Consider the following 26,683-nt stretch of genomic DNA (forward strand, 5'->3'; position numbering starts at 1 on the left):
GCTCAGAGGGTTGTGGTCAGTGGCGCAGAGTCTAGTTGGAGGCCTGTAGCTAGTGGTGTCCCCCAGGGGTCAGTCCTGGGTCCAGTCTTGTTCAGCGTATTCATCGATGACCTGTACAGAGTGCACCCTCAGCAAGTTTGCTGATGATACTAAACTGGGGGGAGTGGCTGACACACCAGAAGACTGTGCTGCCCTTCAGAGGGACCTGGACAGGCTGGAGAGGTGGGTGGAGAGGAACCTCCTGAAGTTCAACATAGGCAAGTGCAGGGTCCTGCACCTAAGGAGGAATAACCTCCTGCACCGGTACAGGTTGGGAGTTGACCTGCTGGAGAGCAGCTCTGCAGAGAAGGACCTGGGAGTCCTGGTGGACAAGTTAAGCATGAGCCAGCAGTGTGCCTTGCGGCCAAGAAGGCCAACGGTATGCTGGGGGTGCATTAGGCAGAGTGTTGCCAGCAGGTCGAGGGAGGTGATCCTGCCCCTCCACTCAGCCCTGGTGAGGCCACATCTGGAGTGCTGTGTCCAAATACAAGAGAGACATGGCACTCCTGGAGAGAGTCCAGCGGGGGGGCTACAAAGATGATGAGGGGACTGGAGCATCTCTCCTCTGAAGAAAGGCTGAGAGAGCTGGGCCTGTTTAGCCTGGAGAAGAGAAGACTGAGAGGCGATCTCATCAATGTGTACAAGTATCTGAAGGGGGGGTGTCAAGAGGATGGGGCCAGACTCTTCTCCGTGGTGCCCGGCGACAGGACAAGAGGCAACAGGCACAAACTGAAACACAGGAAGATCCATCTGAACATGAGGAAAAACTTCTTGACTGTGAGGGTGACAGAGCCCTGGCACAGGTTGCCCAGAGAGGCTGTGGAGTCTCCTTCACTGGAGATATTCAAAACCCACCTGTACGCACTCCTGGGCAACGTGCTCTAGAGGCCCCTGCTTGAGCAGGGGGGTTGGACTAGATGATCTCCAGAGGTCCCTTCCAACCTCAACCGTTCTGTGATTCTAAAGTCCAAGGCAATTTTTTTTTGGAAATATTTTGTGGGTTGTTTAGACTTTATGAATGCGTAAGTCTTTTGAATTAAAAAAAAAAAAAAAAAAAAAGCAAAAACATAGACACCATGTTAACATTATATTCTGATCAGTTACCCGTTATACTTATTTATCAAATTATACCTGCTTGAAGGCAGGAAATGGAAAGAAAAAGATCGGCTTCTCTGCTGTGGAGCACTGAGCCTCTGCATTTGCCCGTGGAGCTTACAGTACGTTGTAGGATAAAACTCAAATAAAATGGTGCTATAGCCTTCTGTACTACCAGGGTGAAATACTGCCTGGGCATAGAAGAAAAACGAAGTCTTAACTGAAATGTTTTCTAGCTCTATTTCTAATTTCCTCAAAAGAAAACAGATTGCTGCTTAAACAAGCAGACAAACAAATTCATTCTGTAGGCCTCAGAGGATGGCTGAGCTCCTGACTTAACAAGCACAAACCCAAATGAAAAAATCTCTTAAGACACAGAGAGACAGCCAAGGGCAGATGCTCCCAGAGTAGCTGGTAGTTAGGAATTGTGGAGCAGAGAGTGGGGCAGGCCTGGGTGTGGGGCCAGACCCCCAGCTCTTCACTGCAGCCGTCCTGGGAGCTTCCACTAGGCTGCTGCCTTCCAGGGACACTGAGCTTTTGGGCTCCCCAGCAGCCCCGTGCTCTCACTGCATGTGGCTTTTATCCCTGAATCGCTCTGGAGCCAAGTTTGGCTGTGCTCAATTTTGCTTCTCCTGGGTTATGCATTTTCTTAAGCCTTTGCAGAAGTAGGACTGTGGAGAAGTTTCCAAAATGCTGCTGTTTAAAATCTGAAGAGACTGTTTTGATAAGACTTATTGGCCTTATGCTTGTGTTACTGCACATCACTGTTATCTTCTGTGGGGCCTCATGTCCTAGGGGCGGTAGGAGGGTTTCATACTGGAAAACTGATGTTTCTCTTGGGTGATTTTATTTCAGGTCTATTTTAGAGTCTTTTGCCCCTCTGCCCTGGGCCTCCGTTCATTTCTAGCTAGTCTTTGCTGCTGCCTATTCTTCCGCCTTCCAACATCTTATCAACCTCAGTTGTCCCTTTCTGTGTCTGTTGCAGCCTTCTGTCATCTTTAAGTGATGCAGTTCAGCAGAATTTATAACCTGGAGGCAGAAAACTGCACAGGGTTTGGGGGGTGGAAAGGGAGGACGGCTGGAACTGGCCAGAGATCATCCTAACCAGGAAATCTAGAGGAGGGCATGGACAGCGCTGTTGGTTGAAGAGGAGGGGAAAAAAAGCAAGGCAAAAGTGGGTGAATGTTTCCCTTCTGGTCACAAGCTTCCTTACTCTGTATGTTTCTTGGAGTACTATGTGGCACAATCCTGTTATCTCTAGATACTGCATGACTAATTCTGAAGATGCATTTGTGATTAGAACAAATTGTTTAACTTCTTGATAGTGGTAGAAAAAGAATCTTTTTTTTGCCTAAAAAGAGCTCTGTTGCATCCTCATAAAAGCAAGCGTAGAGTGGAAAGACTTACTATACTGCTTCTCTTACAAAGTGGTCAAACTGAGATACCTTTCCGTAACGTACTTGATTCATAATAGGAACTTGCATAAGTGATTTCTAACAAATTAATTGTGGGGCTGTCACTTAAGCCACACATTTAAAGCTGCCAGCCTTTTTAATGAAGGGATTTTGGACAGCTCTTTTAAACCAGCTAGTTAAAAAGGAAGGAGCAGAAATCCAGAGTGCTCATTTTGATTTAGTATAATTTTTATATGGATTACTTGAGACACGTCATTGTCTAAAAAAGGCTATGTTTGATTTCATAATCTTATGCTGAAGAGTCAAAACTGAGAAACTCTGTCAAACTTCTCTGATGCCCGGAGACCTTGTTTGAAAGCTGCCTCTCCTAGGTCTGTGGAGCGTATTGTGACATAGGTAGGTTTCTAGGGATCAAAGTTCTGGTTGTCCAAAGGTTAGTGTTCAAACTAAAGTCTTAGCTGAAACAAATTTCCCCTCCCTTCTCTTTTAGTGATCCGTACAGATTTTACTGACAAACCTTTGTGCTAACTAATGACTTAAACAGCATGTTACTTCTCATACTAACGTTCTCTGCTGACTAAATGGAAAATAGCATGCCAACATTACCTGCTTTCTTTAATCAGTTAATTTCTTTCTCTAAGGAGAACTCGGATATTGGCAGATGACTGCAAAAGTGATTGTGTTGCTGCTTGAGCCATAATAAGTGTTTATCTTCTAGCTGGCCTGCTGCAAGTGTGAAATAAAATCTGTTTAACTACTATGTCTCTTAACTGTGACTTAGCTAGAAGGTAGTAACCTAAATGCTTTTTTTTTTTTTTTTTCATTCTTACTCTTCAAAACTAAACCTCATTTATCTTGCACATAAACAATAACTCTCAGGATAGGTTTGGGTGTTGCTCATAAGGCTCCTTACCTACATATGCTAACTCGAGGTGTGTTGGTGTAGGGAACCTCTGCTGCTTTTGGATCACAGATGGAGATGTATAGTTAGTTCTTGACTTCTTTTGTAGGTAAGAATGCAAAAACTCGGTTAAGAGCATGTAGACTGAAACATTTCTGTCTTCAATGTGTTGGTTGGTTACTATAGGATCATGAGCAAGTCTGGATGTTAGCTCTTGAAAAAAAAGTATAGTGTGGGGGTAACTATAGTCCTAGTTTCTTTTCTATGTTTGGAAACTGAGAAATTGCACCTGCCTGAAACAAGCGATAAACTTCCTGGTACAAGTATCATTTGTGCAGAATGTAGCTTTTAAAAATTGCATTCAAGCAAAATAATTATTAGGCTTATTTGTCAAACCTCATCATTTTACTTTCATCTGTGTTTTGATACATATATCACAGTTATCCAAATCTGTCTTGTTCCCCAGTAACACTGCCCACTGAATCAAAAATTATGTCAGAACATTGACATATGTTTTCATGTTCAACAGATTAGAGTGTTTCAACAGGGTATCTGGTGCTATTATATGTATTTAGTATGTTTCATATTAGTTCAAAAATATTTTTGTGAGGTAGCAGGGGTTTCAAATTAAGTCAATCACGTGTGTGTGTGTGTGTGCTTTTTTTTTTTTTTTTTTTTTTTTTTTTTTAAGAGTACCTATCTTGTGCATTGGGAAACTTTTCTAAATGGAATAAGTTTTAAGCCGTTGCATCAAGAAGCACCTCTGATGAGTGGGGCAAGCTTCCACTGTTTGAGTAAGGAGAGTTTAGTTAGTGATTGTGCTGTAACTTGTGGAGTACGTTTATCTTATCACACACATATTTACTGTAAGCTTTCCGGATTTTGTGAGGGATCTGTTCTAATCTGCTGTCTGTGGCGTGCTGGAATGTTGGAATTGCACAAACTCTCCCCTCTGCCCCCGCGCATCCGGGTAAGAAATATGACTCTTGTTCCAGTGTAATGTGGATTTCCGTTTGTACCCTAGCCTGCCTTGCTTAAAGCAAACAGAGTTTTGAAAACTACCTGGGACGTGTTTGTTTTTGTAAATGAGTTGTGGATCTTCCACATCCTTCATCAGAACTAAAACCATTTTCTTGCTGCTAGAATGCATTAAAAACAGAAAAACAAAGGCTTTCCTTCAAAAGAAAAATCTTTAGAAAGGCAGGCTGAGGATAATTATATTGATTTTGCTCTAACAGTTTTGGCATGATATTTACCATTGCACTGTTTCCTTTGTTTCCTTGACTTAGGTGCTCTGGATCAGGAGAAGAGCAATGCCTAATGCAAGGGACACTGAATTTCATTACAAGCCTGGTTTTGTTCTTCGTCCCTAGCCCATAGTCCATACTCTCATTTTTAAACCTGTAGGATATAGCTGTCAGCAAGGTAGGGGACTTTCTGCAGGGTTTGATGTGAGCTGGATGAACACATCCTGAAAATAGGAAGGAAAAGAAGGAACTTTCTTCCTCTGTGTAGCATGCTAGTGGGAGAGATGAGTTGTTATATTGGACGAGTAACTGGAATACAAATTCATTTAGAGTGAGTCAAAGAACCAACCTCTTTGCCAAAGTGTTTCATCCAACGACCTCAGTGCAAAATATCAGATCTGCTGTGAGTTTAAGCTGCTTAAGGAAGAAATGTTGTGTCCTGCATGCTGAGCCTGTGTTCTTAAATTGTGGTCTGACTGAAGGGGGGCATCTTACTGGGGGAGTGAGTTCACAGGGCTCACAGGGAGACCCCCTCTCCTCCTGCAGGACAAGAGGAGGATTGTGGTAAGTGGCATAATACAGGCCTGACTTCTTCCCTGCCCCCTCCACCCTCAAGCCAGCTGTCTCTATGTCTGGAAGAGCAGACTGAGACACCTTTTCATCTGAATGAAGCTGAGTGAGACTGGTGCTGCGTCTATATAACCTTTCAAGAAAAGATCTCATTTAATACAAACCAGGTTATTGTAGCGTCCTTTTACAGATGTTTTTTAGTGTCCTAAATCATACAAACGACTATGGGTATTGTTGCCCAATTTAAAGGTTTGAAAGGTTTTGGGAGAATGCAATTTCCTAGCAAATACGTGAATGCCCCCTTCAACTGCTTTCTTACAGATCCAGCCCTATGAGAAGATAAAGGCCAGGGGACTGCCCGATAACATTGCTTCTGTGTTGAACAAACTGGTGGTCGTGAAACTAAATGGTGGCTTGGGCACAAGCATGGGATGTAAAGGCCCCAAAAGTCTTATTGGGGTGCGGAACGAGAACACCTTCTTGGATCTGACAGTTCAGCAGATTGAGGTAATTTTTGATGTGCTTTGAGAATTATTGTGGACGCTTCCAGGGATCCATGAACCGGAACCTAATCTGAAACCCATCTAGAGCTGAAATTCTTGCCAATATAGAAACCCCTTCCCTGACAAATCTCATCCTCAGTTAAAGGTCTGGCCGACCTACTGGTAATGCTTTTCTAGGGGGTGACAGGAAATGAGGATCTGATTCTTGTTTGATGCTATGTGCCACGGTTACTTAGTGTGCTCGGTTTGAGAGTTGTACTTTGGAATAAAGCATTCCCATACTTCCTACACCTGAGGAAGCAAGACACATGGGACTTGTCCTGTATGATCCTTTAAGAGAGATCACAGCAGAGGCTTACCGAAAGAGGAGAGGGAAATGAGGTCTGGTCAGAGTGCCAGTGGTGAAATTGAGAATTGCTTTGGAAGGAATGGGCAAGAGTGATGTCCAGCTTATGTGGGTGAAGGGACAGAGCAATCAGCAGTTGAACTGCGTCCGCTCCACACGTGTTGCCACAAGCGTAATTCAGCAGGCGCACACAAACCCAGACAGTGATGGTTGTGCCCATAAACGCGAGGGATCAAATTGCAGAGTTGGCCTGGAGTGGCTAACTCCTGGGCTTGTTTCCGACTCTTCCAGGTGCAAGTCTGAGCTCAGCTTTTTAAAAGCTTTTTTTTAATGTAGCTTAGAACAAAGCTCTTCACAGAGTTCCTGGTCCAATTGAAATCCTCATCTTAGAAGTAATTGCTGGGATTTCCCTCTGAAGAAAGAAAAGTAAAAGAAAATAACAGCTGGTGGTGCTGAGAGAGAACATTTCAGCTTAGGTTTTTAACGCAGAATATTCTTCTTGCAGCAGATAATTAAGATGGTCATTAGAGTAGGAAATTGAGAGCGTCTGTTCTGCAGTTTCTGGAGCTCAGAGCATTTTTGCTTCAGTACATTTTTTTTGTTTGGAGCGGCTCTCCGCCATGCAGTTTAGACGTTCCTATACAAGACTTGGATTAGCATCCAACTAATGCAGTCCTAATCCTCTCCTGCTGCACGTGCTTTCTCAAAAGGGTCACTGAGGTAGTCTCTGACTCTGCTAGAGCTTAATGATCCCAAACCCTGCCCAATGGATGAGGGTGATCGAATTCACCAAGCACTGAACAGTGCTCACTGAAGTATCTTTTTCTGCCTGGCTGTATTTTTGATGGAACACTGTCTTGTTTTCTGACTTTTGCCTTTGCTGTGCTGTCCACACGGAAATGATCCCCTGTATTTCAGCTCCATTTTACAGATGCCTGAATAATTAATATTGTGACATTCCAACTAAGTATGTACTCTTGATAGATAGTATTGGCCATTTCATAGTCCACCAAAATGGCTCAGAAGTACTCACTGTGCAAAGGAGATGGAGGTTTTTGCAACCTTGCCCTTTAAGAATAAGCATACAATACACAGGACCTTATTCTAACCGTTTAATAACTTGGGGGAAAATGCACCTTTTAAAATCAAAGATAACCTAAAATTTAAAATAATTTGTTGTGGTATCTTGCTTTCCAAATTCTGAATCTTGATGTGGATTTAAAAACGAAGATTATTTATGCAGTAATTAATGTGGGCCTTATCTTAAATACTTTATTATTTACAAGGATTTGTTTTCCTTATTTATTATCCCTTCCATTGGCATAAGATCTCTTTTCTATAACTATTAGACAAAATACACTGGAAATAATAAATGCATTCCTTTCCCACGAACTCTTATGTGGCAGGATTAAAGCTAATGATATATACTGAATTTACCCTTTCTTTCCCATCTCAGCATTTGAACAAAACCTACAACACCGACGTTCCTCTTGTTCTAATGAATTCCTTCAACACTGATGAAGACACAAAGAAAATCTTGCAGAAATACAGTCACAGCCGTGTGAAAATATATACTTTTAATCAAAGCAGGTATCAGAAAAATTTCTCTCCCCTACTTGGGATAAAAGGAAAAACTAACTTGCGCTTCCTCATACTGCAAATGGTACAGTTTTTGGTTTGAGATGACTAGGTAGTAATGGTGTCTTTTATACTAATGTTCGATCTCTTTTGGAGTCGTCTTTGAAAGACGGTAACGTGAGGAAGTTGAAGTAAAGTCAGAGACAATGTACTGAAATTGGAGAGAAGGGGCGGGGGGGAGGATTACAGTTTCAAGAAATGTTTTGAGTAGTGGCATACTGGATGCTGGGGACTTGATTCCTGAATTTGCTTTTAGGATCCTTGGGCTCTGGAGGGAGACAGAACTAGGCTTTCCTGCCAAGAACAATCTCTGATCCAAAGTGGCTGATGGTGGTTGGAGGTGTACAGGTAGTACAGGGCATGCTCTGAACCTGTGTGTCAGAGGAAAGCTGTTTTACTTCACGATCCGAGGACTGCAGTTTTAAATTCTTGAGTATGGGATTGCATTCTGCATCTTCTGAGTGGATGGATCTACCAGTTCAGAGTACTTAAACCAACCTAGAAAGCTCAGGTTTAAAAACTGCGGGTATGAAAAGCTGCACCTTTACTACTGCCGTTTGTTTTACTTTATGCTAGTCTGACATTGGTGAGAGCCTAACAAAACCATTGCCTTCCCAGGTATCCTAGAATTAACAAGGAAACGCTGCTGCCAATAGCCAAGGATGTATCTTATTCAGGAGAGAATACAGAGTGCTGGTATCCCCCAGGCCACGGAGATATCTACGCCAGTTTCTATAACTCTGGTCTGCTGGATAACCTTATTGCGGAGGGGAAGGAATATATTTTTGTATCCAATATAGATAACTTGGGTGCCACTGTGGACCTTTACATTCTTAATCATCTTATGAACCCGCCCAATGGAAAACGCTGCGAATTTGTCATGGAAGTCACAAACAAAACCAGGGCAGATGTGAAGGTAAATACAAATAGTTGTTCAAGTCTGTTTGAATGCCTTGCATGTTGGTGAAAATCTAAACCTCTCGCCTCTTCTGTATGCAAGAATGCAGACATACGTTAAATCTTCTTATAGCTATTTCAGGCACCATTTAACACATCAGCTGTGATCTAATTTGAGATGCACAAAATCAGCAAGTTTATGAAGTTCTAATTCACGGAACAAATTGGATCTGGGTTCTGGGCGACGGCAGACAAAGAAAGCTTGGACTTGAGCGATCACTGAACGCACAAGTAAATTCTGCAGGGTGGAGGTTGCAACCTCCCTGTCTTCTCCAAACGTTCACTTACACAAGGGAGAAGTTTGGGAATGGTGAAAGCAGAGCAAAGAAGGGAGGGATGCAGCAGTTGTATCCCTACTGATTGAAGATTGCCTAAGCTACTTAGGCTGCAGCATACGTGTGAATTACACGACTCCTGTTGTCACGGCTGCTGGTCAGCATCCTGCCCTAACCACTTGACGTGGTACAAATTCCAGGTCTTGACAACTTGTCAGGTGTTTAGAGCGTGTGTCAGATACTACTAGCACATAGTAATTTGTCATGGAACAGTATTTTGCCCCTATTCTTTTAAACATGAGGGTGGTGGCGGGGAAATGCAGTTTTCTTCCTATTCATTAGACATGAAGAAAAGCCTGACTTGATCCCTTGTGTTCTGGGTGAGGGGAGAGCTGCTCAGCTGGCATCTCGTGAACAGGACTTAAAACTTGTTCTTTTACCCTTGCAGGGTGGGACGCTTACGCAATACGAAAACAAGCTGAGACTCGTGGAAATAGCTCAGGTCCCAAAAGCGCACGTTGATGAATTCAAGTCCGTGTCAAAATTCAAAATATTCAATACGAACAACTTGTGGATTGCTTTGTCTGCAATTAAAAGGCTGCAAGAGAAAAATGCTATTGACATGGAGATCATTGTTAACCCAAAGGTAAGCAGATAGGAAGTTTTTTAAGGAAACGGCCTCAAAAGAACTGTTTGTTTCTAGGTAACTGAACGGCAACTGCTGCTTTTCAAAAGGGAGCCAGTTGATTGACTGATTAACGCAGAACTCTGAGTAAATTCTGGACTCTTGTTCTGAGTGTATTTATCTGCTGGTCATGTTTACACAAGCTTTTTTTTCAGACTCTGGATGGAGGCTTGAACGTTATCCAGTTGGAGACTGCAGTTGGTGCTGCTATTAAGAGTTTTGAGAATTCTCTGGGGATAAACGTACCTCGTAGTCGTTTTTTGCCTGTTAAGACCACGTCGGATCTCTTGCTTGTGATGTCTAATTTGTATAGCCTTAATGCTGGATCCTTAACAATGAGTGAGAAACGTGAATTTCCGACGGTGCCTCTGGTCAAACTGGGAAGTTCTTTCACAAAGGTAAACTGCTATAGTATACTCTGTTTTCATCTCTTGGAATAAAAATACAATATGCAAGTTAAAAGGGAGGTTTACTCTATCTACCTCTACCCATCTGGATGTTCCTTTTTGCTCTTTCTAGATAATTATTGCCCTGCTAGAATGTAGGTTGCTTAATATCTGTGCCTAATGTCATGCTCTGAGACTCTGCTCCTTCACCCTGCCAGTCAAGGAAGCGGAAGGGTGAATTGGGTTGTGTGTGCTCTCTAGAGCTCATTCAGCTTTTATACAACAATCCTGCTGTCACTGTGTCTCGTAGTTGCAGTCATCTCTAGACAGAAACGACAATATCATGCCGCTTTCAAAGTGGCAACGTTTATATTTGGCAGATGAGATTCCAGAAAGATCTCTGAAATAAACAGTTTTCAAAAAGTTCCCATGCTTGTCTTAGTCCACAGATGCATTTAAAACTGTCCCTATTCTTCTCCCTCCCCAAAAGGTTCAAGATTACCTGCGGAGGTTTGAAAGTATACCAGATATGCTTGAACTGGATCATCTCACAGTTTCAGGTGATGTTACATTTGGGAAGAATGTTTCATTAAAGGTGAGTATATAAATGGGACCCACTTGCATATACACAATTAATCATCTCGGCTATTCTTAAGAAAACTGAGCCTCTTTCAAGCATTGACTTTATGCTAGGAATGCTTCCAGTTGACTATGCAATTTAAAAAAAAAACTGACCCAAAGAGCGCAGAGGCCAAGACTGAACAGGGACCCTTATGAATGAGTGCAAGGTGTTATCAGTATAGCTTTTTTTCCACATGGTTTTGTTAAGAGTTGAGGTTTCTGTCTATGAGTGGAGTACCTCAAAAACTGTAGACTTCATGCCTCTACATTCAAAAGGGTGCTTATGTCTTTGTCTGTTAACTTGTCTGCCCTCCCAGGCTGGCTGTGGCTGGCCCAGTCTCATCAATTTGTGGTGTTAGTAAAGCATGCAGCTGAACAATTTAGCTTGTCAGCTCTCAAATTCTTCATTTGTCTTCCTTAAATTAAGAGCCTGTTGGGCCAGATCTAGCCAACCCCAACAAAACACTGTGCCATGGTTCCATAACAGTCTAGGCAAGTTCAGCTGCTGCCACAGATCAGTGCAAGGTGGGATGGCAGCAACCAGAAACTGAAGTGGCTCAGGCTATTACCAACGTGCAGGCTCAACTGCTCTGCTCTGTTCCCAGCTCTGTCTGCAGCACAGCAATTCTGTGCATTTGCCTTATTGCTGTAATGGTGACCTGCATCATGACATACTAATGGGAGGCGAGGTTAACATTGCTGAACCTAAGAGCAAGCAGCCATGATCTGAGCAGTCACAGCAACCACCTCTCACAAATAAGGCATCAGCTCAACCTGTAATCTGATGGTATAAAGTGTGCTGGTAATTACAGCCTTTCCAATAGTGCTTGTTTTAAACTTTTTTCTGTGCAAAACGCTTACCTGTCTGCCTGCAGGCTCTGACTGTGTTACAGCTGCTACCTAACTGGTCTTCTAAACAACAATACTCACATTCATGCCACGTCATCAGTTAACACCAAGCAAAGTTTCTAAACAAACACTTGTGTTTGTCTTTCTTTGGGAATCTAGGGAACTGTCATCATCATTGCAAATCATGGTGACAGAATTGACATCCCAGCTGGAGCGCTACTAGAGAACAAAATTGTATCTGGCAATCTTCGGATCTTGGACCACTGAGTCAGTGAAACGGCACGGTCAGTTCTGTACACTGCAGTGCTAAACCAGCCTCTTCATGGAAGAACCTTTTAAGCGTTAGAAAGAAATAAGTACACAGAGGGCCTATACGTTGTCATCTTCACAGTACCCTGCAGTATTAACTTAAGATTAATGTCTCTTGCTTATCTTTTTAAGCAGACACATAGTGCAAAGGATGTGTGTAAGTAATGCTTCAGTCCTTAAAGAGATTCTGTAACTCAGTTAATATAACCTTGAAGTGCAATACTGTTTGTCTTGGGGTAAGATGGACAGATCTTCTTTGATAAGAAGTTCAGAGGCTTGCCTCTAACATTTTAGTAGTTTTGAATTGCTTGTAACTGCATAAATAAAGCTGTGAAGCAATACATGTGGAACATGGTTAGCTACTCATGTGACTCTTAGGAAGTGTAAATGCAGTTGAAAACCAAATGTTTCACTACTGCTAAATGAGCTGTTAAGGACCCTCTATATCGTATGCTCACAAATATCACAACCCCTAATCGTCTTTAATGCCCCCCCCCCCCCCGAACTATAGTGGAAATGTCCTATCACAATATATTCTACATCACGATACTGGGGTAAGGCTGTCAATACCTCCGTTTCTGTATTGTGATAGTGGGACTCGTTGATGTTCCAAACTCACCCAAAGAATCTAATACTTGAGAAAAATGCCTCAGTATCCAAGTGTGGTGTTTGCTTCCTCACAGCCCATTTAAGACTGGATCACCTGTTAATATCTTAACCCTTGATACCTTGATCTGCCCTCTTTTGCAATAAATCAATTATGTCACTTTGAGTATACCCATGTTCATATTTTTACATTCATGTACGTTAATTTATCATCACTTGTGTTAGTTCTAAATTTGTACAGGACTCAAAATCCCTGTTCTGATCACTTTTGATTTCTTAATGTTTCTCTTGTATTTACATGCAGACAGCTTTATTTTATAAGCTTAGTATAACACTGGTATGTATCATTAAAGAAGTTGGTCTTTAAAAAACAACTGTGATTTCATAGCTTTATTTTGACTGACTATTAATGACATCTGTTATTTGTTAACAGATAAGCATGCCTGTCTGAAGAAACCATAGGCACACACATACACTGTAGACCATTCCATTGCACATAATCACCACAGGGTTAGGCACTCCGACTACGTGTAGGTAATGAGTTGTGAGGTGAAATACACAGGCACTTTTACTTAGAACTGGCAGCGTCCAGTCATAAAAGGTAGTATTTAAAAACGTTCAAATAAATTAATTTCAGTTGTACCTTCCTTAGTACTGTAATTTTTACATTGTGTACAGCAGCCTAAAAAAACTTTTAAAGTTATTTCTACTCCCCCTTTGCTCAGGCCTCCTTCTGTCTTTATATACACTGTTTTGTGTCTTTAAAATTGTGGAAGAATTGGCAAAGTACTGAAAAACTTACTGTAAAGTACCTACCCTACTTGTAAGTGGCAGAGCCTCAGCATGGTTTTAGGCGCTGGAGGAAGCTCTTTGCCCACCAGCCTTTTTACTACCTCAAAACTCCAGAGAAAGCCCACTGTCATTTTAGCTTTGCTAATGCTTATCATTTCAAAAAAAACCTATTGTGTGGATAATGGCTTGAGTGAGCAGACAATTAGAAAATTGTGTCTTGAGATGGCAGGTGAGAGCCCAGCTGTGAGAAATACCCTGAAACGGGACTGCTCCCTAACAAATCTGAATCCTATATGCAAGCAATCAAAAGACATTTATTTATAAAGTTCTGTAAAAAAATAAATTTTAGAACAGCATAGTTTCATAGAGAAAACATTTTCTACAGCATTCAACTGCAAGATTTTTATACTGTACCATCATTAAATAAGGTGGGACACCATGTGAATTTCATTGCACTAGAAGAAATGCAAAGCATCTTTTTAATATAAAGATATACAGAGCATTCTAGACAACTACAGCTGTGTTACAGCTATGTGTTTTTTTGGATTTGGTCCAAAGAAACCTGAGTCTGTTTCCAGAGAGAATGAAAAACATTGCACAGAACAGCTGATCACTTGTTTCTTGCTGAAGGACACTGAAAACGATCACTCCCTGCAGCTCACTGAACCTAGTTCCCCCAACTATCAATAGTGTCCTTTCTTGGACTCTGTTCTTAAGTATTCACCTCACAGTCATCAAGCTTCTTAGAAGAAAGTCGGTCTGTTGTCAGAGCCAAATGCCTGCTACCAGTGGATTATCACCTCTTCTGCTCCCAAATTTCAGCCATGTTTAGGTCTAAGTTGTTAAGGCCTTTCAGAGCTTGAAGGTTTCCAGTGTAAAAAGCTACATCTGCTGTAACCAGTCTGCATTGAAACAAACAGCAAGATTAGCATCTGAACCTCTCAAATCTCCTTGGGACGGGTTAGGAAAAAAAAAAAAGCATGAATTGGGCACACCACTACAAGTTCAACTATTATGACTGAATTAGATTTATGCTAAATATCAGTTCAAAACAATGTTATGACAAGGTTTATTTCACTGGAGTGGTAGTACACTACTTTGGTAACTGCTAGATGTAAAGCTAGTTACAGAGAAGGGATATAAAACAAAGCAAGTTTGGAACCCTCAGCAGGAATTAGGCATCTAAAACTTTTATTCTCTGAAGTATTTCCAATCTTATCATGATTTAAAATCCTGATTTCCATGGTAACATAGACTATTGATTAGTGCAATATTAACTAACTTCTGTATTCTAGATGCTTAAAATAAAAGCAACCAAACAGCACAACAGTTATATTGCATGCTTAACAGTTTATGCAGAGTTAAAAGCCCTCATACACTGTGGAAACATATCATGGGATGACAAAAAACATGACAGTGCTGGCCCTAGTTGCAAATAGCAAGATGTAGGAATAGCAGTTGTATTTTCATAGTAAAGATTAAACCAGGAGTCATAGAACTGGATTTTTTTTACCATTATTAGAAAAATAAGTAGTTCAGAATAGGATAAAAATCAGGAAAAAAAAAATCAAACAGGTTAAAAATGAGGTCAGTGAAGACTGCTAGCACAAAATCACTGAAATTCAGAGTCAGTTTTTTGTCTTCTCAAAAGGCACCACCTCCATGCTCCCAGAGGTGAGTGTTCTGTAACTGCTGCCATAAACGAAAAGGAGTTCAGGCATTACTGTTCATCGTGGCAGGTTACAGACATTGGTGACGGTAAGGAATGACTTTGTACTGGGAAATACAATGCCAATAAACCAGCGAAACAGCTGCCTGGACCCTTCTATCAAAAAGGGATCCATTTAGGTCAGCCAGCCACGAGCAGCGAATAAAAACGAAGGCTCAGAACGAAGACAGCACGGCACACGTTTTAGGATTATGCCAGATGCCAGTGCGTGACACGCTCCGGGAACATACACCGCGTGCTCTCGTTTCCAGCTTGGGCTGCTGCAGCCTCCCTCCTAGTCATTAAGCTTGTTGGCTCACAAGTATCTTAATAAGCACTACAAGCAATATGGTGTTATCTTGCAAATACACAAGAAGTACAGAAAACCATCTGCTCTCCAGATAAACTGTTACACATAGAGGACAAGGATGAATAAGCTTAAGCAGGACTCAAAAAGTTAGTGGGATAGGAATAAAACTTCTCTTTACTCCAGCAACATTTGAAAGTGTTTATAAACTTCCTTCTCTATTTTCTTCAACCTAAGACAGTATTTTGGGCACCTGGCTGGCTTACTGAATTTTACTCCTAGTACGTGGCAAATAAACACCCCAGTTCATTAAAAATGATGAAAAAAAAAAAAAAAAGCCCTATGATTCAAGGCATAATCCAGTTTAAAATATGGATTTGGCCTGCAAGAGGCTGCATACTTTCTGCTGAGGTGTGGGGTGGCAGACACAGTCCAAGAACACCCTCTCAGAAGAGGTACCATCGATCCGTTTGGGGATGGAAGGTTGCACTGAGGCAAGAAAGGAGTAAAACCTTGTTTCAAATGTCTTAGTTCTGCCCTAAAAATAATTTCTGTATAACAGCTGCCATTGCACAGATGAAATACCACTTTTTCCTATTTTTACTGAACTAGAACCTTCACTCATCATCCACATTTCAAAACTGCTTAATGAATCATGCATTTCTTGGAAATTAAGCTCTGGCTACTATTCTCAGAAAAGGAGAAAGACAATGCACAAAATGAGAAAACCTACCTAAGTCTTGCAACAAGTCTGTGGTAGGGCAAGGGACAATGCCCAGCTCCCAATGTATTACCAAGCTGATGGCGTTCTTACAGCTACAAAGCGCCAAACAGGACCTACTTAAACATGCAACGTGGCTGCATTCTGCAACCACAACTTTCTTGCAGCAGACTAAGCTGCTTCATTTCTATTAAGGAATAAAAAAGATACCCAGACATACCCATTCTGAGGTCCTCCGTCATTGACTACATTTAGGTGGGCTAGCTGCCTCTTCAGGTGAAGTTTGTAGCTTGCATTAATTCTTAAAAACAACATCTAGAAGAAACCACAGAACCAGAATTAGGAACCATCCCCATACTTATGTCATTGCCTACAAAGAAGAAATACATTGCAAACAACATTTTAACTCACTAAACTTCAGTTTTATTCTTGCAAACCACGTTGTTTTTCTTTCTGCCAGTCCTTCCCCTCTCCTAAGCTTTCTGGCCACACACAGTATATATATCATAGTATGTAGGACAGTAGACACTCTCACCTGTTTGTTACATATTGCATTTAGAGGACACATTTTCTGGAGCAAAATTTTTTCTTCTCTAGTACCTGAATCATCTAGCAGCATATATTAAGGCCAGCAGATAAGTGATATTTTTTTGTTGTACTATGACTAAAAGTTTTTTTTTTTTTCCTCCAAGAGAAAGTGCAAAAAACAAAAACAAAGAAAACCAAACACTTGGAAGGGACCATTTAATTTAGCATAAAACAGAAAACAATTCAGGGCATTCCGTGACTATATCGGTCCTTCCCGTCCTTAACTTGGCTTCATATTATATTTAAGGACCTTCTGAACCCATTCAGCATTACAAAAAAATTCCCTAAAAGGGCTACCTTTGAGGCCCAAAGGGTTGCCATTTGTGTGGAATTTCAACACTCATTCCTGAAGTGAAGATCCACCTCTCTAGACATTAAACTGCAGCTCAGAAGGCTGGAATCGATCAATCCATGGGCCTCATTATTCTCCTTGAACATCCGAACTTGAAACTGCTAACCCCTTTAATGTGCGTTTTCAGCAAAGACTCAAGACAGATTTTTTTACCTGGATAAAGCAAAAGTCTCTCTGGTTAGAGTTCATGTGTGCAAGTTTGAGGGCGTTACATAAATCTCAAAAATACTAAAAATACTCACCTGAGTTTGTTCCTCAGGAAGGAGATCATATATAGCTTCATGCATCTTTGCCATTTGCTTACAGATATTCCTGAAGCATGCTGAAGGAACAGGAGCTTTCACTTCATACTGTAAATAAAAACACAAAAATAATTATTCCTTTCTACCGTTTAAGAACCGTTTATACAGGGGAATTTCCAACAACAATTTGAAGCCCTGCATTGCTTATGGTATTTTTCACATATTATGAATGAAAATGCTCATGGGGACATGTTCTGTTGCTCTTCACGCCAGGACTAACATTACACAACCTCGTAGCACTTTTGTTTTACTGTTTGCAAACAGTACCATTCGAACTAGTATGAAATTCCAGCATCTCCCAACTTCATTCATACTTGTTTGGTTTTAATTGCTTCTCTTCGCTCATTATTTCTGGTTGGTTTCCATTACCCTATGAATTACAGGTGCAGAAGGAATAATCAGTGACAGGTAAATAGACGCATGCTATGTGTCCTGTTAGCTGGCCCACTCTTCTTTTGGGTCTCTATTCTCACCAGAGCCAACAAGACAGAAAATTTTCTCTCTTATGTATATGCTCCCCAGTATTTCACCAAAAGAAATTATTTCTCCAAGACATATACATCAGAATTTCTGGCCAAAGAAAAGCATAAAGCCGCAGAAGCTATCGAAAACTCAGTATGGGCCAAAGAACTAGCAGGAAACACTGCAGGAATACCTGGGGCGGGGGGGAGCGAATACCTGGGGGTCCCTTCTCTCGTAGGGACCAAGATCTGAGAAACAAGACACTGAAAACATCTAGATAGCAAGAGACTTAGAAAGGGAATGAAATTCTTCCATTCCCACCCCGGAAAGAGAAGAGCTGAGCGCGACTTTAGAAGTACTCCGAAAAACTAACCCAGCGACAACAGTGAAACCAGCTCTCCGTTTGCTGGCGCAGAGGCTGTGCTAGCACAGGCCTGGGTTAAACGCTGGCAGGTCTCCTGTGGCGTGTCCCTTCCTGAGAAAGGAGCGCGCAATCTTTCCACTGAACTGTGCAAGCCTCGGAGAGGAACAGCTGAATCATTACAATAAATTATTGACAAACACATAGGCGGAACGGCTTTCTCTTAAGCTACTCTGAGTTGCGAAAGAGAACAGGGCTTGCCTCGGTGAAAAAGAAAAAGAAAAAAACAAATCAGTGCTATTGAGAAAGTCTTTATGGAAAAGCCAAACCAATGACCTAATTCTAACAGGAGAAGCAGCACAAGTAGTTTTTACCACTCCAGGAGCCTTACTGACGGAGTGAGACAACCAGAGTACTCCATAACACGCAGGATTGTGTCTCAAGACATTACCAGAGTTAGACAACGTATGACAATTACAATTTACCAGTAAGTCATAAAACCAAAGGGAAGTAGCAAGCTGCAACTAGGGCTCTTGTATGACTGCAGGCAAATCACACTCCTCATTAGGACAGGGGAAAAGCAGCACCAAAAAGAAACAGGAGCTCCAGCCCTGCAATTTGTTGGGCATTTCTATCTCCAGCTAAGATCAATAGCGATTAATTCCATGAAGGAGCAGACCTAAATTTACTGCTCCTGTTTCTAAACAGTCACAGGACAGCAAGCTCCAAGAGAACCTAAAAACTTCACCTGGATTTTTTTCCCATTAATATTTATCCCTTTTTAAAAATGTACTCCTTTTATTTATTTATTTATTTCAAAAAATTAAACCCCTATACCTGTTTTATCTCTGTGCCAAAGTTACAAGACAGACGCTGGGAATTACTTGTGCTGTTGCGAAAGGCTCCACCGAGCACCCAGCCCTGACAGTGGGACTGTGCAACCACAGCTCCTGTTCTGCAGAGCTCACAAAGCAAAGCAGCGCTCTGAAAAGCACAAGTAACTTGTCCAGATTACCGATGTACCAGGTCAGCGTCACATCTGCTAGACCAAACTGTTTGCCTTGTACAAAGCAGCGTGATTTCTAGAACGTGCAATTTGCTTTTAACGCATGCTGGACATTGCACTGCCAGGAAACTTTAAGGCAGGTGATCCCTCAAATATTTGGACCCCCTATAAAACAAAGAAGATACTGACAAGCTTGCGCCAACATGCCCATTTGCAGATTTCCTATCTGTTTATGTTTTTGGATGTCTTCACTGCCAGCAAGTTGTTGTTATTTCAGGAACAAGACAGACCAAAATACGGGATATGTTAGGAAGGGAGGCAAATCAACACATGGTCTTCTCCTCTCCTGTACTCTGTGGGCTGCGTTCACAGGAGCCAGGTGGTCTCACTCAGCCTGTAAGAGCTCTAACGGATAGGAATATTCTCAGTTTATATCTCCTGCCAGCTCACAAGAAGAGAACTGCCTTGAAAGATGGAAGGAATACTCCAGGATAAATACCTACTAACTACCATCAAGACGAAAAACGGTGCTATTGGTTTGCTGTGGGCTAACTTGTTTAGGATCCAGGATCTCAATTCTAGCATTTGCCTTTTATTTGCAGATCAGGTATTTCTCTATAGGGAAGAGACCACTATACAGATCTTTAGAAAAAGTCATAAGCACTTTTTAAAATAAGTGACTCAAAAAGAAGATAATATAAACACAACAGGAGGAAAAAATGGGCTCCTAAAAGGAAGAGGTTTGCCCAAGCTAATCAAATCTATCACTGAAGAACTAATCTTCTCCCCCTTCATGCAACAGCTTAAAAAAATAATTAAAAAGAAAAAAAATTAGGAGGGAGGCAGAAAACCCAAAGCAGAACATTAAGCTTCAAAAGCTTATGTACTTTTAAACATAAAGGCCCAGGACAGCCTTGTCTTGCTGCAGAACCTCTTCAAAAACCCCAGGACCGCAGAGTATTCTGCCTCGAGGTGAGTAAGGGTGACCGGATTCAGCTCAGGAGCAACCAGTTCAGCTGACAAGCGTGCAAAAAAAGCATAAGCAGTCAAACCCTGGGCCTCTCGGGTAAGCCTACTGCAGCACCTGAGCACTTTGCAGGATATCTATCAGCTCTGCTACAGAGCAGGATAAGATCTCCTAAGCGCAGACCCCTCCAGGCCCCAGGCCTGCAGCCCGATCGACGGGCTAATCCTTCCCCTCACAAAACTGTTTCTCCTCAGCAGGCAGTTTTTGCCATTTCCTCAGCTGCAGGAAATCACATGCTCCCTGCTTCCAAAGAGGCACCGTCAGCAAGAGCAGGGAGCAGGAAACGGGAGATGGCTCTTATGAGGCAGCAGCCTGAGTGCCAGAGCTGTCAGGGATAAAACTGCCCAGCGTAGGAGAGCACTTAAGTTTCTAAACACCACAGCACGTGGACCAGCCAAAGCATACCTGTTATTGGAGATGGAGTAAATGAACTTGTTTTTGTTTTGTTTTTTTTTTTTTTTTTTTAAATGTGAGGGTGAACAAGACCCAGATGGTGAATATTAGGAGAAAACACGTTCACAAGTACGGCACAGAGCCTTGTGCATGTATAGTTGATAGATGTTCAAACAACTCCTGAATAGGAAAACTTTAGACTCCGTTTCAAACATCTAGAGTATATACAATGAGACATCCGAAGGCAATTTAGAGAGTGCATAATTATTTCCATAAATCATTACCTTGGATAATAGTTTGTCAAATAAGCTATCCATTATGGCTACGAGCTTTGCTGAAATTTCAGCTATGTGGTCATGATAATCCTGTAATGAAAGAAACCAGGTTTTACTTACTATCTAATGGCATTCATATTCTTCAGAGCACAAAAAAAAAAAAAAGCAGAACTTATAGTTTAATTAGAAAACGCCAAAAGAATTACCTTTGTAATGTGGTCAAAATGCCTGAGCATGCTAAACTGTTTTGGCTGCAGTCGAGCTTCAAAATGAGCCCTGATAATAGGAATGTAGTGTACAATTAGCTGTAGGCAACGTGAAGAGAGAGCTGCAAATCCAGAAGCAAGAGAGAGAAAGAAGAATAATTTAATCATTACAAGAAGATGCATTTGGTATAGACTGCATTTCCCTGAACATAAATAACAGTGATCTAACACAATTTAACATGTAGTAGGAGGTAATCATTTCTCTCCAGTGGAGGAAGCTGCCCAGCGAAGACGTTAGAGCAGGACCTAGCTATTCACACCCAGGATTCAAAAGCATCTCTATGAAATGGCTTAAGAGACAAATTCCACGTGAGGGTTTAAGCGTACACTTGCCGTTTTGAGCCCTGAGTGCATGCAGACATGCAGGATATAGGTGGAGAGGACAGACAGCTCAGGGAAATGCATGGGGAGGCTGGACTCCGGCTGAATCCCTCTACCTACGTCATTCTAATCCCAAGCTCCAAATGCTAGGCAGCTCCCAAGCATGCCAAAGCCACCACTGAAGAACTAACTACACCTTCCCACAGTCAAAACACTTTCAAGGAAAACCTGTTAGCCCATATGTTGGCTCTTTTGTTTCCTTCACGTAACACAGTGAAGCTTTACATTTAAAGTAACCTGATGGACAGCAAAGGAATTTGATGTGTTCCAGTGCACCCCTTAAACAGAAAAATCACAGGCTTTTATTCATCTTTTACTCTTTAACCAGGAAAGCTGCATCACCCTCTGCGTTCTACATACAGCACCACAACGCAGACATAACTTATCCTAAATACTTAGCTTTTATTAAACAGCCAGAAGAACAGGATTTGACATTTTAAATACAAAAAAATCCATACCTAGATTTTTTGTAGTGATTGTTTTCAAACCAACAACTTGCAGTGCACCAGCTCCAAGCACTAGTTGGCAACTTCGAGAGTTGAAATACTATGAGAAAAAGAAAAAGGTAATGAAAGCGTATGCTGTCACTTTAAGAACTACAAATATATCCCACAGCAGCACTCAGGGATGAAAGGCAGTTGAGAAATAGCATCAACAGAAGTTTGCAAGATTAAACAGGTTTTAACAAAATAAACGAAGGGCAATAGCAGTCTCACCTACTCCTCCTGGAGGAGGAGTCCCAGGACTCTCAACAAATAGTCCCTCTTCCCTTTGCTCTAACGATCCTGTGATCAGCATGTTGCCTACCTACTCCTACGGCCTGAAGGCAAAAGGATCGCCTTCGCTAGCTCCAGTGGTCACTGGGTCAGGCCCGTAACATTTTTTTTGACTCCGCTTATGCTAAAGCACTCGAGATAAGGTTTCATTAAATACTGTTATTAAAAATACAGTGGCTACTCAGTGATTTCATCTTAGGGGCTATTTCTGCTTCTTTATGAGACCTTTGGGTGAGGCTTCTCTCAGCGAAAAGGAAAGCAACAAGTCAGACTCGCTGCAGACCGGCTATGTTCAGCCTTACTTTGAAAGCAGTACACAAGAACTGCGTTTAGTACAGGAAATCTAAAAAAAATGCCCTTCCCAGACTAGGGCCTTGGAGGGAGTGAAGAGTAAAGGCCTCATCAGTTTTGCTAAGTAAAGCAAAGTAAAAGATTAACCTCAGAATGGAAAATATCAGAGGAGCAAGTTTCTGCTCTGGCTTCAGACCCTCCCCACGGCCCTCAGCGTGAGCTGTTTGGTGCAGGGATACGGTGCAGAGCAGAAAGCAATTCCACTAGCAAGAAGGTGTTACTCTGTGCTGATATCTGTAGTACTAATCTACTAAAGAGCAGTAACTTGGAGCAACGAATATCAGTGGAAGACTCAAAGCTGGCTTATGCTTTTTTATGAGGATAACGATGACAGCCGGACAGGCTTATTCTGAGAAATAAGATCCTGTAAGTGCAAGAGGGCAACAAAAATAAAACAAGGGGTTTCGATCCCTTCTGCTGTCTGCTTCTTTGTGCCCGAGTATCCCTCAGTGATAATGCACCCTGATCGACAGCTTTTAGAGCAACTTTGGGGAAGGGGAGAGGAGGGGAAGATCCTCAGATTCAAGCATTTAGGACTTAAGGAATGGGTCAGTTCTGCTAAGTTCTACGCTGGATACTCGCCCTCCACAATCAGCACGTACAACGGCTTCTGCTTCAGCTGTGGAGGCTCTGAGTAAAACATCAGCAAGGATAGATTTCGCTAAAGCAGGGAAGGAATAATTAACCTCGGTTTTCAGCACTTTAACCCAGGAAAACAAAGTGTGCATCAGGGTGAATAAAGCTGACGTTACAGGATACTTGAAAGCACTAAATTCACTACTGCTCAGGTGGCTGAATTTGCATTTATAACACTAAAAAGGCTGGCAACCAAGAAATGATGCACTGGAGATTTTAAGCTATGCCAAAACCCCATGCTGTAAGAATTCCAGCTATACTGGATTATGAGGAGTTTCTACATCAGTCTGTAGCAAGCGTCCATCAGCAGACACATCCAGGTTGGAGTGGGCAGCCTTGCTCTCAGATGTATTCTGCCTCACAAAATTTCTGGAGGAGCCCTGCACAGCAAGTCATCTACTTTCTCATGGCTTGGAGAGCCGCTTTTCTCATTCAGAGTCTCACGTTATGCACAGCCTGGAAGCATTTTCCACCCAGAAAAATCTTGTGCCTATTTTTCAATTTATCTGTATCAGCCAGAAAACAAAATGGCTGAGAACTACAATCAGCTACTTCTTCAAACAATTCAGTAATCAATATGCTTTTGTTGTCTCTGGCCTTGTACACAAGTTTTTGAGTATCACTGTACCCCTGGTCAAGATACCTATCAAGGATTTTTTCATTTTTTCCGTGACTTTAAGGGAAACATGCCATGGGATGGAAAACTAATTCACAAGTACTGTTAGAAAAACATTTGTTTGGTCTTCATTTCATGACCATCTTTTTTTTGGCAAGATCAAGTACTGTGCAAGCTGGAAACAAAACACAAGGAATTCCATTGGTTTTTTTTTTTTTTTTGCCTCAGTATGCCTTTGAGACCGAAACATATATAGATATAGAGCATATGTAGGAGGAGAACAGTCCTGCGCGCTAGTCGGGCTTTATTTTTACCTTCAGCTCCTCCTGTCTTGTCAGACTACAAGAAGTCTTTCAAGTTCTACTCTTCTCCATTCTGATGTAGCACAGAAAATGTAAAAAAGGAAAAACATCCCAGTGCAACTTCGGGCTTTTAAAAACACTGTCCTTACACTGAGGTGATCCTGGAGAAGAACAGGAAACTGATGTGCTGACAGAGGTTACAGGGTCAGACCAGTTTTGTTCATTCAGTTTTCCCAGACCTCCCACTTTCTTTTATGGAAACGGGAACAAATTACGTCCTCGTCAAGTGACCTTTTAAAACCCTGTGGCTCTCAATGGAGAGCTGAAGTCTCAGGGCTCAGAGGGACTTCTGGGCTCATGTTTCAACAGAACTGTCCTCTAGGCAACAGGGTGGAAATTGGGAGGGAAAAAACTTACGGAGAGCTCAAAGGCTGACCCTTTCTCTTCCACCTGCAGGATTCATAAGCAATTATTGTTCTGCAGTTTGTCTCTGCAACACTTCCCTCACGTAGAATTCCTTTTTTTTGCTGCGATCCTGCTCCACAGGAGCATGTGTTTCACAATAATTCAAGAGAGAACCTCAAATTTCAACCCTCCTTGAGAAAAAATAGGATACAATCTTCCCGGCACAACTCACCTGCTCTGGGTTGCCAAAGTGGAGTAGTTGGGGCAAGAAAAATACTGCAGACCTAGCACTCACAACTGAACCTGAGCTACGTGGACATCAGATCTGAGAGAGGCATAATCTACTCTGCTCTCAGAGAGAAATCAGGATCTGCAACTGTCCAACATTCACTTCCTCTCCTCCTCCTCATGGAAAGCGGGACTTTTCCTTATGCCTCCTAGTAGACTCTAGAAGTAGATCCATCAAGCGGAAGACAGATACCCTACATTGTCTAAGCTCCACTGAGGTTAGGTTAATAGCTTAGGTTAGAGCCAGCTCACTAACTCTCTAATAAGCCATTAAAAACATGCTCTATAAAGAGGACAGACACTCACGCTCTCCCCCTGCAATTTGTAGATATTACTAAGTTACTGGATAGTCTGTTGTGGACAAAGCAGCAGGGAAGTGGCATGCCTGAAACGTCAAAAGAGCAATACCCCCTCCTTGTGACTGCTTCGAGGAAAGCACTTCTGCATCCTGGTACTGTGGCTGCAAACCTTCTCTTCTCAGCACCAGCTAAACTACTCTAACAATAATGATTTCACTCTGGTTGCAGCCACAGCCCAAAACAGCCCAGAATCTCATTATATGGGAACCACTTTGCAGCTCCCATCACAGTAAAGACTCGGTCTTGCTACCTTCTGAACCTGCTTTGTTTGGCAACTGTCAAAGCTGAAGTGTAGTGACCTGCAAGCACACCTTGACAGGCTCTTTATTTTGTTCAAGGTGTAATAAATGAGGTTTTGTTGCCAGGAAACAGAAACTACAATTAAACAGCACATGATGTTTCAGTAACAAGGAGTAAAGCACGAATTACTAAGAGCCAGAACAAGGTATGGTAGAGAAGGAAGTTTTGTGGATGAACCTCAGTGACGACTACGGGAAGAAGCATTCCTGCCATCTGCATACATGGTTATTCAGGTAAGAACTACCAAAAGGAGCATTGTTCAAAGGTCTATCTCCTAGGGTACTCCCGGCTGACTTATGGTAAAATATACTTTTGTAGAGTAGAATCTGTTGCTCTTTTAATGATTACGCTTATATTCAGAACTCTAATACCTGATGTAACCTTTGTAGGCAAAACCACAAGTAAAAAAAATCTTGAAATAAATTAATGTGGATACGTATAACAATTTTTAGGTGCATTCACGTGCTCATTTTATTACTATTTACTGGTATGACCTTGTTGTACCTGCGCTCCACCAGCTTTCCTCTTCTCTACCAAGAAATAAATGAGGAGGTCCTGGTATTTCATCATCTTACAGTTTTATAACACTGGCTTCATCACAAACTGTTTTTCACCTTTCTGCCGACAATACTTCTACTGACTTATACAAGCCAAGGGACTACTTTCTTTCCCGACTGTAGATATGTCTCAGTGAGAGCTGGGATCAAATTGCATTTCTTCAACAGCATTATTTGTACCTCCAGCCTGAAGGACTAACAGCTATGACAAATACCACCGGATGAGATTTCCAGTATCCCAGGTAGAAAAAAGGAAAGACAGTCTTCCTGAAGTTAATTCACACAGCATAGCTCATCTTCAATGCCCTGAGCTTAAAAGGCTACCTTATAACACAGTTACAAGCACAATCATTTCAATATAATTTGTATCATTCCTATGAAATCATAAAAGCACATGAAGTATTTGAGAGAATAAGATGCAGTCTCTGCCCTGAATAACTGACTAGCACAGGCAGTACAGGTAGGGTCATACCTTCAGTAAATCAGACAGGCGGGTAAGCATGTCAGTGGTGATGGAGGGAATGTTATCCACACACTGGCAGTACTCAAGGATTATTCTTATTAACAGCAACACTGTCCTACAAGAGGTAACAGAGCCAAATATGTTATCATTGCATAGAAGAGGTTGAAAAATTAAACACAGCCCAGTCATACGGATAGAAAGCTACCTAATGCTACAGGTTATAGCATTAAATAAACCCGCTAATTGA

General features: G+C 41.8%; 2 protein-coding genes across 8 annotated transcripts in view; one reads left to right on the plus strand and one right to left on the minus strand.

Annotated features, from left to right (window-relative positions):
- The window catches only part of UGP2 (UDP-glucose pyrophosphorylase 2), a 28,781-nt gene extending 15,965 nt beyond the window's left edge, over window positions 1-12,816 (plus strand). For all 5 annotated transcript variants that reach the window (XM_068940641.1, XM_068940640.1, XM_068940639.1 and 2 more), the window contains 7 exons: window positions 5,589-5,774; window positions 7,573-7,706; window positions 8,373-8,670; window positions 9,435-9,632; window positions 9,827-10,069; window positions 10,548-10,652; window positions 11,687-12,816. In XM_068940641.1, the coding sequence (XP_068796742.1) occupies window positions 5,589-5,774; window positions 7,573-7,706; window positions 8,373-8,670; window positions 9,435-9,632; window positions 9,827-10,069; window positions 10,548-10,652; window positions 11,687-11,794 (1,272 nt within the window). In that variant the 3' untranslated portion in view covers window positions 11,795-12,816. The remainder of the gene's footprint in view (window positions 1-5,588; window positions 5,775-7,572; window positions 7,707-8,372; window positions 8,671-9,434; window positions 9,633-9,826; window positions 10,070-10,547; window positions 10,653-11,686) is intronic.
- An 859-nt stretch (window positions 12,817-13,675) lies between these two features.
- VPS54 (VPS54 subunit of GARP complex) overlaps window positions 13,676-26,683 on the minus strand; it is a 51,639-nt gene continuing 38,631 nt past the window's right edge. For 2 of the 3 annotated variants that reach the window (XM_068940636.1, XM_068940638.1), the window contains 7 exons: window positions 26,446-26,551; window positions 21,842-21,929; window positions 20,943-21,064; window positions 20,746-20,826; window positions 17,153-17,260; window positions 16,191-16,285; window positions 13,676-14,136 (listed from right to left, as the gene is read on the minus strand). In XM_068940636.1, the coding sequence (XP_068796737.1) occupies window positions 14,031-14,136; window positions 16,191-16,285; window positions 17,153-17,260; window positions 20,746-20,826; window positions 20,943-21,064; window positions 21,842-21,929; window positions 26,446-26,551 (706 nt within the window). In that variant the 3' untranslated portion in view covers window positions 13,676-14,030. The remainder of the gene's footprint in view (window positions 14,137-16,190; window positions 16,286-17,152; window positions 17,261-20,745; window positions 20,827-20,942; window positions 21,065-21,841; window positions 21,930-26,445; window positions 26,552-26,683) is intronic. The other variant, XM_068940637.1, reaches the window with a different exon arrangement.

The sequence above is a fragment of the Struthio camelus genome, chromosome 3, assembly GCF_040807025.1.
Source record: "Struthio camelus isolate bStrCam1 chromosome 3, bStrCam1.hap1, whole genome shotgun sequence".
NCBI classification, from domain to species: domain Eukaryota; kingdom Metazoa; phylum Chordata; class Aves; order Struthioniformes; family Struthionidae; genus Struthio; species Struthio camelus.